The 17,439-nt window shown below is 42.7% G+C and overlaps 1 protein-coding gene across 6 annotated transcripts in view; it reads left to right on the top strand.

Annotated features, from left to right (window-relative positions):
- LOC128703700 (serine/arginine repetitive matrix protein 2) overlaps positions 1 to 17,209 on the top strand; it is a 609,407-nt gene extending 592,198 nt beyond the window's left edge. For 5 of the 6 annotated variants that reach the window (XM_070101173.1, XM_070101171.1, XM_070101172.1 and 2 more), the window contains exon 7: positions 13,168 to 17,209. In XM_070101173.1, coding sequence (XP_069957274.1) covers positions 13,168 to 13,449 — 282 coding nt within the window. In that variant the 3' untranslated portion in view covers positions 13,450 to 17,209. The remainder of the gene's footprint in view (positions 1 to 13,167) is intronic. The other variant, XM_070101174.1, reaches the window with a different exon arrangement.
- The last annotated feature ends 230 nt before the right edge of the window (positions 17,210 to 17,439 follow it).

The following is a 17,439-nucleotide window of genomic DNA, read 5'->3' as shown; positions in this document are numbered from 1 at the left end:
CATGTGTGGAAATGCATCTCAAGAGACTAGATTTGTTACCTGGTAAGCTTGAAGAACCAGTCTAATGATAAAGCTCTCAAAATGTCAGTTCCTAAGATCAGATATCAAAGTTGTTGGTCACGTAGTTACTCATAGAGGGTTACAACTGACAAAGTAACTCTGGTGTACAAAATTCTCCTAAATCATAAACTGCTGATGTTGCAAGATCATTTGTGGCCTTAGGTTTCTACAGATCTTTTATTGCATTTGTTTCTTCTATTGCAGCTCTAACTAAACAGTTGAGTGGTAACCCTGGGCATGTTAGTGTGGGCGACGCACTTGCTAGTGCTAGTACTGACCCATCATAGGTATGGAGCCCACTCCATTCAGTGGGAGGTGTGAAGGTGTGCGTGCAGGGGAGTGTGGGCAGGGAAAGGCAGGGAGTGAGGGAGGAGGGCAGGGAGGGAGGGTGCTGGATGTATTGATTGGGGCAGTGTGGGGCTATTTTTTTGTGCTGAGGATAACAGCCATTGAGGATCAGACCAGTTAAGGATCACCCCAGTTGTGGATCACCCCAGTTGTGGATCACCCCAGTTGTGGATCACCCCAGCTGAGGACCACCCAAGCTGAGGATCACTCCACCAGCTGAGGATCACACCACCAGCTGAGGACCACCCCGCTCCAGCAGACACCGTCCACTACAGAATAATTCATTCACAGGAGACCAGGGGTTAGTCTGGTGTCTGCTGCTGTTGCTGTCTGCTGCTGTTGGTAGTGGTTGTGCTGTTACTGATGTTGCTTCGAGTTCTGCTGCTGAAGTTGTTGCTGCCAGTGTTTGGGGTGCTGTTAGTGCTGTTGTTGGTGCTGCTAAGACTGACACTACTGAAGTCTCCCAGCTTGACATATTTCAGTTCTTTAAGCACCATCCTGTGTGATGCAATATGATAGGAAAACGTAGATAGCTTTTGTTCGTTCAGTATTGTGTGACTATCCTAACATAGGTAGCTCCACACGGCAACAACCTCTCTCCTTCCATCCCTCTCTCCTTCTCTCCCTCACATTTGTAACCTCTCTCCCGAGTTTCTATCTTAGAGACTGTTTTGTGTCACGTCCTCTCTCCCGTCTCTCCTCTGCAGTGTGATTCACAAACAAGTATGTTAACTTTGAGGTATAAGCAAGTATGTTAACTTTGAGGTACGTCAAAGAAGGAACTGGACAAGTTTCTTGAGTCGGTTCCTGATCAGCCAGGCTATAGTGCTTATGTTGGACTTTGTGTAATAGCACCAACAGCCTGGTTGATCAGGTCATCCACTGGGAGGCCTGGTCTGGGACCGAGCCCCGGGGGCGTTCATCCCCCTTCCTCCCCCCTCGGAACACACTCCACGTAGACATGCCTCACACACTACTGTTCTCACTCGCCCTCACCCTACTGTCCACAGGATGGAAATAAATGGTCACACTATACAGCATATCTGTTTATATGCCCACAGGATAGATGTGTGTGTTATAAACTAGCCACCACCATCCACAGGATGGAGTTGGTAGTCACAGAGGTTGAAACACAAATGTTTCTGAGCTGTGGGAGAGAGAGGTGGATGAAGCTGACTCGAGCCTCGGGAATTCTCTGAGGGATTATGGTCGGCACGTAGCAGAAATACAGAGACATGGCTGAATCACTGAGCCTCAGATACACACGAAGGAAAGAGGAATTACGGTATCATGGAGAGCTGATAAGAACATAAGAATGGAGGAACACTGCCGCAGGCCTACTGGCCCATAAAAAGGCAAGTCCTTCTCAAAGCCAACCATTAAGTAAGTTGATTTAGGTACAGGTACACATAAGTACAATTATCACAGTAACGTGTATATTACGTAGGGTAAACCCAAAGAAAGCCAGACCTACCTATTTGTCCAGCCTTTAACCAAAGAGCGTTTATATGAACTTAGGTCCTGTAGCTCGATTGATAGCGCACTCGGCTCACATATTGAGGTTCGTGGTTTAATCCCCGGTACGGGTGGATACATTAGGACGTGTTTCCTTAATACACCTGCTGTCCATGTTCACCTATCAATAAAATAAGTACCTGGGTGTTAGTCAACTAGTGTGGGGTCCATCCTGAGACAAAATTGACCTAATTTCTCCGAAATGCTGTGCATAACAAGGAGCTTGCTATATAGTAATATGTTATTGACGTCAGTTAGGCCTGTATACCTTGTACTTGTAGAAATAAAGATTATTATTATTTTTCAACACCAGCCGTATCCCACCTAGACAGGGTGACCTTAAAAGAAAAAGGAAAGTTTTTAGATTTAGTAATTTATACAGGAGAAGGGGTTACTAGCCTCTTGCTCCCGGCATTTTAGCCGCCTCTTACGACACGCATGGCTTACGGAGGAAGAATTCTTTTCACTTCCTCATGTGTGGAAAGTCATTGATTCCCGCAAAGAGAAGTCGGGCTCTGGGAGTACTCTTTCGAAACAAATCAAAGGTGTATCAAAGGTACTGTAACTATCCTTTTGCGTTAGAGGAGGTCTTTGACCCGCCAACCATCCTTTAACATCAAGAGAGGTCTTTGCCTGCCAAATATGCCTTCGCGCCAAAAGAGGTCTTTCTCCCGCCAACCTTCCCTTCCCGCCAGACTTTTTTACCCGCCAACCATCTCATTCGCGCCAAAAATAGCGCGGGAAGGCGTGTCAACACCCAGCAGAGAGAGCAGTGCACGCCTTATCTGTCATCTTGGCCGGCCAACCTGCTGGCCTGCCCAACCTACTGACCTACCTAACCTACTGGCCTGCCCAACCTACTGACCTACCTAACCTGCTGGCCTGCCCAACCTACTGGCCCGCTGACTTAGCCTACTGGCCTGCCCACCCTGTCGTGACCATGCCAAATTTTCCACGCCTCCAGCACCTTCTCGCTGTTTCCTGCTTTACTGACTTTTACAACTGACTCACTTGCTCTGTAATAATTATGCTGACCTGTGTTTACTGATTTTTGATCTTTTATATTATTTTTTCTTATCTGTCCTGTAATCTCTCTCGTTTGGCCTGTTATAATTTATCAACTCTGATCTATTTGAATACCAAGGGGGGGGGGGTCAGTGCCCCATGGCCAGGTCCCAGACCAAGCCTCTTGAAGGGTCAAGGCCTGACCAACCAGGTTGTTACTACTAGCCGCATGTAGTCCATCGTACGAACCACAGCCTGGCTGGTCATGCACTGATTTGCGGAACTTATCAAGTTCCTCTTGAAGACTTCCAGAGGTTTGTTGGCGATTCTCCCTTGACTGGTGGGAGGGTGGGTGTTGAAGAGTCTTGGGCCTCTTACACTTACTGCGTTCTCAGTGTACTCTTGGTACTCGTGGAAGGGCAGATAGGACCAATTCATTCTGTGGTGCAGATTTGCAAACAAAAAATTGCAAAACTTGCATTCAGTTTTTATTACTCTAATTTAAAAATCCCATTACAAACACGTTATAGAATACAGTGAAATTCCTTGTCTTCCACGGCACTACTGGTACCCAGGTACCTACTTATTCCCAGGTACCTACTTATTCCCATGTATTTACTCCCATGTACCTACTTCCAGGTACCCACTTGCAGGTACCTACTTGCAGGTACCTACTTACTCGCAGGTACCTACTTACTGTACAGCACTAATAGTACCTAGGCACCTATTTACTGTACACAAATAACCATCGCATAGAAAATTTTGACGACGTTTCGGACCTACTCTGACGATTAACTACTCGCTAGTTAATGGTCCTAATCGGACCGAAACATCGTCATAAGCTTTTCTCCTATGTGCAGGTTGTGTATTGTGTTGGACCTGCCTAGCATGGGCCAGTAGGCCTGCTGCTGTGCTCCTCACCTTTTTATTGTTTCAGTCACATTATTGTACCTATTTATTCATAATGTACGTACTGCTGGGTGAACAGGGACAGGAAGTGTGAGGGGAGAAGCTGTAATTTGTCCCAACCTACTGCTAGAGCCTCTCACTAGTACCAGCTTCAGAAAGGTCACACTGATTCATTATTATCAAGGATATTTGTAGTGATAAATGGTTTTGTAGTCCTTAAAAGAGAGATTAAAGCAAATTCTGTGTGTATACACTGAGAGGTGTGTATCTGCGTATACGTAATTGCTGTTGTTATTAGGGCCAGTGTTAAATGGTTATAACTGTCACAATAATTTTTAAAGGGGGTGAAGGGGTAAGCCAGTGGAAGGCCTCGGTCAGATGACCAAAAGCTCCAGCTACGGGTTATTATCTGGCTAAGACCCGCGTCAAGAGACACTTGTCCAGTTTCCTGACAAACCTTACCTAACCTAACCTATTAGGACCTGGTGCCACGAAGAACTTGCCAAAGTGTGCTCAACATTGGTCGAGTCTACGCCAGTGTGTGTAGTAATGCTTATAAAAGCAACGGGTTGTCGTATTGCCGTGTATGTTTCAAATGAACATTAATTTTCCAAATGTCTTATTTCATCACACTGTCCCAATTAAATATACACACTACTACTATATACACTGTTTATATACATGTTCCACCTCTTATTCCATTAATATAAACACTTGTTTACAAGAGACAGACTAACACTCTTCGGTGACTTTAACAAAGAATCGAATACTTATTACTGAACAGAGAATCAAATAGGCTTGAGCGAGGACCACGCGGGTTTAGCTCTCTTGTCCCGTCCCTGTCCCCCCTTACCTATACTGGCTCTCACTCTCGTGTATTAGGGTGATTTGTAAATGGTCCAAGTCCTACCGAAACGTCATCGTAAGCTCCTCCTCCCTCTGTGTATTGTTCCAGTCACGGAATAGTGCCTCTTTGGTTCTTAATTCATACCTTTTGGCCTTTTGTTTGGCATACTCTCTATTCGGAACGTTTTTGTGATGAGTGTTGAGGAAGGTTGGTCAACACAGTGTTGAGGTCACCAGGAGAGTTGGAACCTTACTATGTCTTAAGACTTTCTTCACTTGTCTTCACTTGGGGCGAAATGTTCCCGTTAATGTAGCGAACTTGACACAGGTGTGTTATTTAACATTGAACACATGTATATCTGTGTATATATCCACACTAGGTGTGAACACTTATGTACTCACAGGTGTATATACACCTTGATACACTTACAACAAACCTCACGAACACTTGGATAAAATTTAGTCAACTTTAGTTTAGAAGCTGAATGTTTATTATTATTAGTGGTAGTTGTAGTAGTAGTGGTAGTTGTAGTAGTAGTGGTATTTGTAATAATAGTGGTAGTTGTAGTAAGTGGCAGTTGTAGTGATAGTTGTAATAGTTGTAGTAATAGTGGTAGTTGTAGTAGTAGTGGTATTTGTAATAATAGTGGTAGTTGTAGTAAGTGGTAGTTGTAGTGATAGTAGGTAGTAATAGCAGCAGTAGTACTTGTAATGGTAGTAATAGCAGTAGCAATGCAGCAGCAATAGTAATAGTAATAATAGTGGTGGTAGTATTGTGAAGGATACAATGGAACATTGAACCAGTAATAATAACTGGTAAGTACTGCACGGGGTGCAGACTTCGTTGTGAACTTCCAGGAAAGTGTCAGTAGGGGCAAGTAGAACCGTGTGAAAGGTAAGACTGAAGCAGCCTAGCACGACCACTGACACATCACTCTCACATCCCACAACACACTCGTGTTTACCCAGCCTATTTTTATAGCTGCCCAAGGTTTTAGCTTCAGTGGCCCTTCGCAGATTGTTCCACTTAACTCTGGTAACAAACTAGTACAAGCAGACCCCGCTTATACAACAGGTTGGGTTCTGGGCTACTGTAGAGCCCTGCTTATACAGCAGGTGAGGTTCTGGGCTACTGTAGGGCCCCTCTTATACAGCATACTGCATACAGCAGTTACGATTTGGACTACTGTAGGGCCCTGCTTATACAGCAGGTTAGGTTCTGGACTACTGCTGTAAAGTGAATCATAAGTTTTTTTTTCACTTTCAGATGTACATGACAGTCTGATAGCATGTTTACACTATCATATATTAAGTGAGCAATACAGCTAGGCCTAAAAAATGTATATACAGTACACGAATTACTTACCTTGAAATATTTTCATCCTTCGCTTATAGCGAGTACTGAATATATTTATTATAGGAAGTCTGAATAAATGAAGAATAGATATAAATGAAAATAGTTGCATTAACAAAATACTGTAAAGCAGGTTCTTTCTAAATCTAAATTTTATAAATTGAATCCATTGTTAAGAGCTCCTGGTTGAATATATCCTCAGTACCTTACTGATGTGTGTATTCTCGTCTGTCCTCCACTTGTATACTTTCATGTCTTTATGTAGGTGACGGGACAGTGCCTGACCACGCCCTCTTTCAGGTTGGACAAGCCAACGTCAGCATGCTACCTGTCATCTGAGAAAGCTTCCTCTCAGTCTGTTATTGCTTTTGTAACATTGCATAGCTCATGATGACGCACGGAGACGTGTGAAAGATCTTGAGCTGAAGATTTCTATCCCCGTGGCAAGGCTTGCGCATATATTATCACTAACAACACTGCAGTAGCCAAGGACTCGAACCCATGTTGCACTGGCCCGCCTCATGGTGAGCTACAACCACATGACGCCTTAACCCACAGAACCACCCAATCCTACATGGGTGGTCCTGTGGGTTAAGGCGTCATGTGGTTCTAGCTCACCCTGAGGCGGGCCAGTACAACATGGGTTCGAGTCCTTGGCTACTGCAGTGTTGTTATTGATCACTGCCACTCGTTCGTGGTTACAATAATATATATATATATATATATATATATATATATATATATATATATATATATATATATATATATATATATATATATATATATAATCTGTGTGTAATTAAATTATTACGAATGCGACAGTTGTCGCATTCGTAATAAAGATGTGGCGAGCCAGGCAGTGTGTGTGGTGTGGCGAGCCAGGCAGTGAGAACTACGCGTGTCCAGTACTGGAGGTGTACTAGGGAGGTAATGGGAGAGGTTTACCTGGGAACATACATACAGGCAGTACCTCACATACACTACGAGTCTATGACGTTCACACCTGCTTCCTGTCATGTTGTATATGATGCTAGATCACTGTGTGTGTGTGTGTGTGTGTGTGTGTGTGTACTCACCTAGTTGTGGTTGCAGGGGTCGATTCGCAGCTCCTGGCCCCGCCTCTTCACTGGTCGCTACTAAGTCACTCTTCCTACTCCATAAGTTTTATCATACCTCTTAAAGCTATGTATGGAACCTGCCTCCACTACATCACTTCCCAGACTATTCCACTTATAACTCTGACTGAAGAAATACTTCCTAACATCCCTGTGATTCATCTGAGTCTTCAACTTCCAACTGTGACCCCTTGTTGCTGTGTCCCGTCTCTGGAATATCCTGTCTCTGTCCACCTTGTCGATTCCTCTCAGTATTTTATATGTCGTTATCATATCCCCTTTATCTCTCCTGTCTTTCAGTGTCGTCAGGTTGATTTCCCTTAACCTCTCCTCGTAGGACGTACCCTTTAGCTCCGGGACTAGTCTTGTTGCAAACCTTTGCACTTTTTCTAATTTCCATACGTGCTTGGCTAGGTGTGGATTCCAAACTGGTGCTGCATACTCCAATATGGGCCTAATGTACACAGTGTACAGGGTCCTGAATGATTCCTTATTAAGATGTCGGAATGCTGTTCTTAGGTTTGCTAGGCGCCCGTATGCTACAGGAGTTATTTGGTTGATGTGCTCTCAGATGTGCCTGGTGTTATACTCACCCCAAGATCCTTTTCCTTGAGTGAGGTTTGTAGTCTCTGGACCCCTAGACTGCCTTTCTCCAATCTTCATGACTTTGCACCTGGTGGGGTTGGACTCCAGGAGCCAGTTTTTGGACCAGGCCTGCAGCCTGTACAGATCCCTTTGTAGTTCTTCCTGGTCCTCGTCCGATTGAATTCTTCTCATCAACTTCACATTATCTGTAAACAGGGACACTTCGGAGTCTATTCCTTCCGTCATGTCGTTCACAAATACCAGCAACAGCACCGGTCCTAGGACTGACCCCCTGTGGAACCCCGCTTGTTACAGGCGCCCACTCTGACACCTCGCCATGTACCATGACTCGCTGACAGGTATTCCCTGATCCATTGTAGAGCCTTCCCTGTTATCCCTGCCTGGTCCTCCAGCTTAGTGTGTGTGTGTATACACTCGCCTAATTGTGGTTGCGGGGAAAGAATCGAGTCATAGCTCTTGGCCCCGCCTCGTCACTGGTCACTGCTAGGTCCACTCCCTGCTCCATGAGCTTTATTTTGTGTTGATATCATGTCCTCCCCATATCCCTCCTGTCCTCCAGTGTTGTCAGGTTGAGTTCCCTTAATATCTACTCGTTGGACAAACCCCTAAGCTCCAGGACTAGTCTTGCTGCAAGCCTTTGCACTTTCTCTTAATTCCTTGACGTACTTGACCAGGTGTGGGTTCCATACTGGTGCTGCATACTCCAATGTGGGCCTGACGTACAGTGTCGTGAATGACTCCTTAATGTCGAAACGCTATTCTCAGGTTTGCCAGGCGCCCATATGCGCCTTAGATGTGCTCAGTATGATCATCCCAAAATCCTTTTCCTTGAGTGAGTTTCCTTGAGTGAGGCTGTACTCAGTGTGCGGTCCCCTTTGTCCTTCTCCAAGCTTTATGACTTTTCACTTGCTGGGTTTAAACTCCAGGAGCCATTTGTCGGACCAGGCTTGCAACCTGTCCAGATCCCCTTGTAAGCTTACCTGATCTTCGTCCGCTTGTATTCTCCTCATTGGTTTCACATCTGCAAACAGGGACACCTCTGACTCCATCCATTCCGTCTTGTCATTCACATGTACAAGAAACAGCACTGGACCCAGGACTGACCCTTGTGGATCCCCACCCGACACATGCACCCTCTCTGACACCTCGTCTCGTACCAACACTCGTTGTTTTCTTCCTGGCAGGTATTCCTTAATCCATTGCAGTACTTTCCCTTCTATTTCTGCCTGCTCCTCTAGCTTATCTGTGTGTGTGTGTTGGGGGGGGGGGAGGGTACACGTGTCGGGTCATGAGTAAGTGTTAAGATACCACTAGACTCGCCACTGCATAATTTCTCTGTTGGTCAAGGTGAACTAGTGGCTACCTGCCTCTTTCTCTCGTGTGACGAACTGGGTACATCAACAGTGTGCTGCTGCTGATACCCAGGGAGACTGGTGGGTACTAGGATTGTGGTATTTTTTATAATACCCAGTGTTTTGAGGTACAGCTGTGATGTACCTTGTGGGGGGAGGGGTTGATCACAAGAGCCAGGGTTATGAGAGTCGAGAAATGTCTCTCAGATCGTGCACACTGCTCACACAGACTCCATTATCAACGTTTCCACCCGGCACGGGTGGAAACGTCGGACATGGTCTCTTGCACCTGCTGTCCCTGTTCACCTAGTAGTCATTAGGTACGTGAGTGCTAGTCGACTGGTGTGGTTTGCATCCTGGGGGGTGGTAGTATACCTTAGGAGTTGGGTGTGAAATGAGCTGAGGTAGGATAACAGCTCTTAGCCTGTAAATGAGCTGAGAGAGCGTATGTAAGAGAGGTAGGGAGAGCGTGGTTGTGTGTTGTCTGACGGCTGGGACCCTGGGTAGCTGGGCAGAAGTGTGGCTCCTAATAAGGCATTGTGACTCACATCTGTGTATTGTGAAACTCTGAGAGGCGGCTCTGTGTGAGGAGGGCAGGGCAGGGCAGGGGCAGAGGTTACACCCAGTTCTGAAACAGGGAAGGGAGAGAATCATTTATTACCGGAGTACAGGGTTCATAGGGTTCTTGTGGGAAGAGAGGTCCAGTTATGGTGGGATGGAAGGATTGAGTCAGTTCCTGTAGGGTGGGAGTTGTGGGAAGGAACGAGGAGGATGATGATGGAGTCAGTCATTGTGGGATGGCAGGATGGAAGTGCTTGCTGGATTACTCACTGATTCAACTTGTAGTATTGAGCAGTGTTCAGCCTGGCTGATCACAACTCGTGTAAGGAATTTCTCGAGTTTTGTCTTAAAGAAAGCCAGTGATTCCTCCCCTCATGTATGGAGGGAGGGTGTTGAAGAGTCTTGGTCCCTTTACCTTTAATTAAGCTCTCAGTATACTCATCGCTCTCCTGCACCGTCTGCCAAGCCTCTTGTGTTTATTAGTAGTTATTTTGGTGAGCCGATTTGGTAGCAATCCCTCCAGTATCTTCCAGGTGTAGATTGTCTTTCGCACCTCTGTTTAAAGAGTACAGTTCGAGGAACATCCAGCTCACCCCAAAGGACCCCAATGGAAATAAGTCACTCTGACCTTTTTTGGGTTATCCTAGGTTCTCTACACATATGCTGCTATGTATGATAATTCTATGTAACGGTATTTGTGTATACCTGAATAAACTTACTTACCCAGTAATTTAGGTGCTTGCTTAAGTTTATATGAGCTGTGAAGGTTCTCTACATTTTCCAGTCCTTCAGTTTCTCCTGCCTTGAAGGATGCTGTTAGTAAAGAGCAATATTCCAGCTTGGAGAGAACGAATGACGTGAAGAGTGTCATAAGTGGCTTGGCCTTTCTTCTTTGTCTACATACACTGACGACTCCAGCTCTTGTACACTTGTCTGTGTACAGTGCTCCACCATTGTAGTACACTGTACACTTGGCACCATCACTTGGACACAAATACTGTGTGGCAGTGTTGGCTGTCAGTACTGAAGGGTCGCAGCCTCACCGGGGGATGTAATATGAATATTTCCTCAGGTTGCTGTTGCCATGGGGCGTGGGTTAGCTTTCATGTGTCTCAGCCAGGTGTTGCCATGGGGCGTGGGTAGCAGCTTTCTCACTACAAGATCGTGTATCTCAGCCGGGTAATCTCACTGAATCTAACACCACTGTCAGTTAATGTTTTTGCTAGTGTGTGTCGCTGACAGTGTTTATATGTTCAACTCCGGTGCTGAGCCCTGAACCTAATTTCTATTATATAATGAGGGGAAGAGCTAAGCCTATTTACACACACAGTGACTGGGTAATAGAATGTAGTCATATTTGATCCAAGGGTGGAAAATAGCAACAATTTCTTAACTCAAGAGCCCTTCACCAGCATCAGGGCACCCGTTGGAAAGGGACTGAATGCCTGAGATGGGAGGGTTTGATCCCTGGGTGTGCTGTAACAAACTTCTACCTCTGACACCATTGGGGACATAGTAAAGTAGTAGGACCTAGGGAAGTAGCCAAATGGGCCCAAAGGACGAGCAACAAGTTACACAGGGCTCGACAGGACAAGTGTTTAGCACTCTGGTCTTCTCAGGAATTGTCATATGACAGTTGTCTGTAGATCGAGGAGGGGCCTGATACCTGGAAGGTTTTCGGGGTTCAGCACACCTGTGACCTGGACCCAGACCAGGCCTTCTGGTTAATCGACACCTGATCAACCAGGCTGTTGCTGCAGGCTGCATGCAGTCCAGTATATAAACCAGTCTGGCTGGTGAGAAACTTATTTGAAGAACTTACAAGTTCCCTCTTGAAGACATCCAGAATTCTTGTAATTTCCCCTATTCACGAGGGAGGACGTTGAGAATCCTGACACTATTAGTTTTCTTAACCAATCAGTGGGGTGATTTAAATCTCTCACATGATAGAGAGCATTAGACACTAGCTTTAAAACTATTTTCATGTTTCATAAATAACCTGTACACACTAAGTTTATTGGGTCTGTCTTGGACCATTGACTAGACACACTAACACACGAAGGCAAGGGATGTATATATAGGCAAAGAGGACAGGGACAGGACAGAGAGGAAGTGGAATAGTGGTGGTAGAGGTAATACTGGTAGTGGAAATGTGGGTTATTTGCGTATTGCACCAGTCACGATAATGTGCCTTTTGATTAATTATTTTTATATTGTCATAGTTCATAATTTTATCCAGTTTGCCTAAAATAAATTTTACCTAACCAAATTTATTGTGTTTTGTACAATGAACCCAGTAGAAATGGAAGTCACTTTTTTTTTTTTGGGGGGGGGGGGTTATTCTTAGTAGAGATGGAATGCATATTAATATGAGTTTTCAGGTTTGGCAGAACCAGGATATGTCTCCTTGTCTCTTTTTTTTAGGTTTATATATTGTATTGCTGGTAATTTTTAAAGATCAGTTGATAACACTTTTAGGATATTTTAGATTATAGCCTATTTAATGTCATTATTTCATCTATGACTTCTGGGCTACAAATGTGTAAAACTCTCAAGAACAGGAGAACACAGAATATTGAACTGTGATGCCTATAAGACCTTGTAATCTTATTTCTTATATACAGTACAACCCCCATACCCACTGATTCAGCAGCTGTGGTTTGTTATCCATGGTTTACTGTGGACCAAAAAATACCTGTTAATTTTGCATAATAATGGCCCCTAAGCACAAAAGTAGAGAAGCTGGCAGTTCTTCAAAGCCTAAGAGAAGCCATACAGTGCTTCCCATCAGTGAAAGTGATAATTCTCCACTTAAGCATAATTTACCAGTTTAACTTTATAATAGGTATGTATAGACTTGTATATAGGGGTTTGCTACTTTCCATGGTATCCGTGGCAGGTCCTTGGAATGTATCCCTGTGGATATTGGGTTTTTACTGTAAGTACATTTACTGTTTTAAATCACAAGACCTAAAAAAAATAGTTAGCATTTTGGGGGGTACAAAGAACATAACCTTATTTTTGTCGTATGCTCTTCAGTTCAGTTTGCACAATTTTTTAACGTGTTATTTCGAGAATGTAACTATCTTATCTGAGGATCTCCTCAGATATGTGTATAACACTGGCTGTCTCCTACTGAGGCAGGGTCAATTGAAAAACACTTTCCACCATCATTCACACTATCACTGTCTTGCCAGAGGTGCACAAATACAACAGTGCAGGCACTGTACTTCCCACCTTCAATAGATTGTACATTTCCTGGGGGAATAGGTAATCAGGTTTAATCCAAGGAAGAGATCAGGTCAGATTCATTGGATCAAGAGCCTTCTCACAGGCATCAAAGCATCTATCTTGAGGGGAAAACAGATGCATAAAATTACACTCTCAGCATGAGTGGGGCAAATAGGGATACCTATGTAGTGTAATTGTATGTGAGGCTACAACAAATGTCTGAACATTTCACTAGGTTTCTGTCACAAATATTTCTCCTTTCCAGATGGGAGTGAGGGGTCCAAGTTCCGGTTCAACTTCTTCCGGGGGTTCTGGCGGCGGAAACAGTACTCCTTTGACAACAAGGTGTAGAAATGAAGGTCCTGGCATTGGTAGCAAGGGACCCTTTTCATCCACCTTCAGCAGGCAATGTATCAAACCTCTGCTTTCTTCTCTTAAGGCTCCAAGTAGGACTTCCAAACCCTTTCTTTTGACTTCAAAACCTTTGTCGTTTACCTCGGAATCGTCGTTTGTGATTGCAAAGCCTTCATCGTCAACCTCAAAATAGCAGTCGTCCTCAAAACTGCTAACCTTGAAATCTTCACCCTCGATTGCGAAACCTTAGGTGACCTTAAAACCACAACTCAGACTCTCGAACTAAAAGATGACAGCGTATAAATATATTTTAAGCGAATCGTTATAAAAAAAAATACAAATATTGTAACCTGCATTAACATCTTGCAAGTTAAATGAAATATACCATAAGAATGGTATTGAGCAAGCAAGATAGAGGCTTGTCATTTGGTACATGTGGACCTGTTGAGTCTATATGAAGATGCAAGAAACTTGGATGACAGGTAGTGAGGAAGCATGTTCTCTGGTCTTAATCCTCTCAAGATGAAGCAAAGAAAATTGAGCAAGAAATTAGAATGCATAAGTAGCTTGAACATGACTTTAGGTGCACTTGACGTCGAAATATTGATTACACTTTATTCTAAGGCTTTATTGCCATGTAAATAATTATTTGTAAGTTAGGTTGTATATTTTAAATTGTTTATATACATATACAATATATATATATATATATATATTCCCTGACATGTGGGGGTCAGAGGTGATGAAATATACAGTTCATTCTGGTATATCAAGAATGATCATGATGAACACCATCCTAATTTCAATGTATCGCATTAAAAATCAAAAGCATCTCCTAATGTCCATAATGAACTAAGTTTATTATGCATTGTCGATGAAGTGAAGTCATCTGTGTTCACTTGAGCTGTGAGAACACAAGCCAATTAGACCAATGTTTTCTTTAGAGTTGACATGTACAGTTTGCATACCATTGTTTATTTGGTGTGGAAATCCTCTGGTATTGCTCCGTCAGTGTAACACCTCATATAAAACTATGATTAAGCCCTGAACTCCATAGTGAAAACAGTCTGCAATATTATTTCTTGTTCCAGATATATCTGCCAGGTAGTTACATTACCAATTAATAAGGTAAAGATATAACCTATTTGTAGATTCCGAAGTGGTCACTTCCCTGGTGCTTGGTCCCATATCAGACTACATATAGGAAGCTAAGATGGCTTCCAACCCTTCTACAGGTACTCACACATGAGCTATTATCAGTCTACCATTCAGTGGGAATGATAATGCATTGCATCATCCCTTTTCAACCCAGACTCATTAATAACCCACAAAATGAAAAATTGGAAGTTCAGCCCACTCTGAACTATTGCTATAATCCACTAACCACTTTATTGATGGTAAGTGGGTGGAAATATAGGGGTATGTTATTTACCCCAGCAGCATTGACCATTGAATAGAACAAGTCTGTGTGACTCGCGATGAAGATGTACCTAGGGTATTTAGTATGCTCAGGATGAATTATGGGTTGAAACTTTAAACATTCTGGTTTGGCAAGGATGTTGCAGGGTTGAGTTTCCACCACTGTGTGCAGGATGACCCACACGGGATTAAGTGGTTTTCAAAGCACTTTCTGGAATTTACATTGGCTGTAAAGTGTTGTGTAATTATGATATTTAAGCTTAAATATGGAACAGTACATTATTAAGTTGAAGCATGAATATAGTATGACACGTTATGGAAGCCATATCGTAAGTCTTTCGTGGCATTTTTTTTTTTAGCCATAACTAATGCCTGTTTAAGTGCTGTTTTCTTTTTCTCCCCCCCCCCCCCAAAACAAATCTGAAGTGGTCTAATCAGATTCTTTACCACAAATTCATTTAAATATATTGAAGCAAGTGCTGTTTACTTTAGAGTTTATATTGCTTTAAGGTGATTGGGTGTAATTAGTCAGGTGACCAGTTAATTGAAATATGTATCCTCTTAATTCATCTCCACTACCTTTGGTGTGTAATAAAGAGGACCTGACATGGTAACTTAACTCTGGCATCATACCAGTTGGCAGAAATAATTTAAAAATCTCTGAAATTGTTGCAAAAAGGCATCTTTAATTCAGAAAAGGAGTCTGTATAAAATTAAAATTGTCACCATGGAAGACACCATTACCACAGTCTGGATAATTATGGAGTGACCCATCTGCCCAAGGAAACCATTTTCCTGTTGAAGTGATTGGCATTAAATTGAAAAAATAACCTATTTCCTCTTCAGTTCATGTTTCTTAAAACACACACACACACACACCTTGCACTGTATTTACATTATAATTAGTTAAATGACAACCTGTGTAATGCATACAGATGAGAAATAGCTTAAAATTTACCTAAGAAATCAGTGCTGGCATTTGGATACCATGTGTTTCTTAATAGCAGCAGTTTTTTGATGGTACTGACTGCAACAGTGTGAAGTTGTCTTTTGTGAACGTTAATGATGCCATAATCTACAGCCTTCTGCCCTTATTACTGAGCAAAGTAAGGCATGTATGCAAGGTCACTGTGGGTCATTCAGCAGCTATGAAGTAAGCTACACTAATATGAAGGACAGTCAAAATATACCGTAGTCTTCAGACCTTCTAGATTAAGTCGGTATAGTCCTGGGTTCGCAGTTGCAAGGTTGCTACTTTGGTCCCAAACTAAAGTTTATGCAGAAATTTGACAGGTTTAATTATAATTAGTGTATATTAAATATGTACTCTAAAATTTATGTAATCTTATGGCCAGAGATGATCTTGTCCAGCTATTTACAGTATAATTAGTGTCACGTCCTGTAAATAACTTAATTTGCTAAGTCTGTTGCGAAGACTTCATTTATGATTAATAACCCATAACATTCCGGAGATTTCTTAGCTTTGTATATACTATATATATCTTCACATAGTGGCTGGTGTGTAAAAATGTTTTGTAAGCCCTGTTTGAATCTCATCGAAGACTGCCACTTGACTAAGCCAGAGTGAAAAATGAGAACTTAGTTTCTAGGTTTTCTATCTGTGTCAGAAATCATGTTGCATTCCATTAATTAAAAACGTTGAATACGTAGTAATAGTACATTTTAAGCTATCCTGAATTTTGGCCGGCAATAGAGGCATTATCGATGGAGGTTGTAAAAGAGCAATTCAGTACTGTCGCTGCAATAATTAACAATCCTAAATTGAGGGAATTTTTGTTTGTCATTATCAAGTCGAGACTTTATGAACTCGTTTCCTCTGCAAATTATAGTTCAGTTTTAATGAAGTTATATACAGTAGTTTGAAATTTCTCCAATTACAAATAGGTTATATTTAGGGGGAAGCCCTGAATCCATATGGATCATATAGTCCTTGCTGGGTGGAAGGCAGTCAGGGTTAGATTGACGGGAGTTTGGTTTTTTAATTAAAAAAGCCCCTTACCAGCATCAAGGGGCCTCCCTCGAGAGGATCACCGAGTCTCGAGGGAGATGCCGTGACAGTTATAAGCTTCTCTTGATCCAAAGAATTTAATCTGGTTTCTTCTTGGATTAAACCCAAATGCCTTCCATTTCCTGAGACTGCATGACCCGTACAGGTTTAGCATTCCATGAATGTAATAAAAATTAAATAGTTTTCATCAGTGATCGAGTAGCTGGTGTTACAACGCCTCATGAGATTTCAGTGTCAAGGCAAGCTTAATACTTTCCATTTTTTTTTTTAGGCTTGCTAGGTCGTGTCATACATTAGTCTCCACCTAAGCCCATGTGTAGCATCCCTGGTACAAAACCACATTTATGGTTTGCCAGTGTATACATTGTGCTAAACCAGTTTTTCATACACTCTTGGCATATTGGTTAAGTGAGCTGTACTTAAAAACTAGCTATTTTTTTAATGATATTTTTCTTTGCATTTTTATTAACCTGTAAATCACTTGGAAAATAAAACAATATAAATATTTAGTCACTTTTATTACTTTGCCTTATAATCTGTTTAAAATGTCAGTATAAACACATGAAAGTAGCATGGATGGAAACCAAGAGGGGGGGGGGGGGGGGTGTTGTCATGAAAGTAGCACATCAGTCTTCAGCAGAACTTCACGAAAGTAGCACATTAATCTACAGCATCACCTCACGAAAGTAGCATGGATGAAACCAATGTTTTAACTGCTACTTCGGTGATTAGTTT

Source organism: Cherax quadricarinatus, chromosome 76 (assembly GCF_038502225.1).
Source record: "Cherax quadricarinatus isolate ZL_2023a chromosome 76, ASM3850222v1, whole genome shotgun sequence".
Taxonomy (NCBI): Eukaryota; Metazoa; Arthropoda; class Malacostraca; order Decapoda; family Parastacidae; genus Cherax; species Cherax quadricarinatus.
The sequence above is the reverse complement of the archived record's forward strand: the minus strand, read 5'-3'. Positions and strand labels throughout refer to the sequence as shown.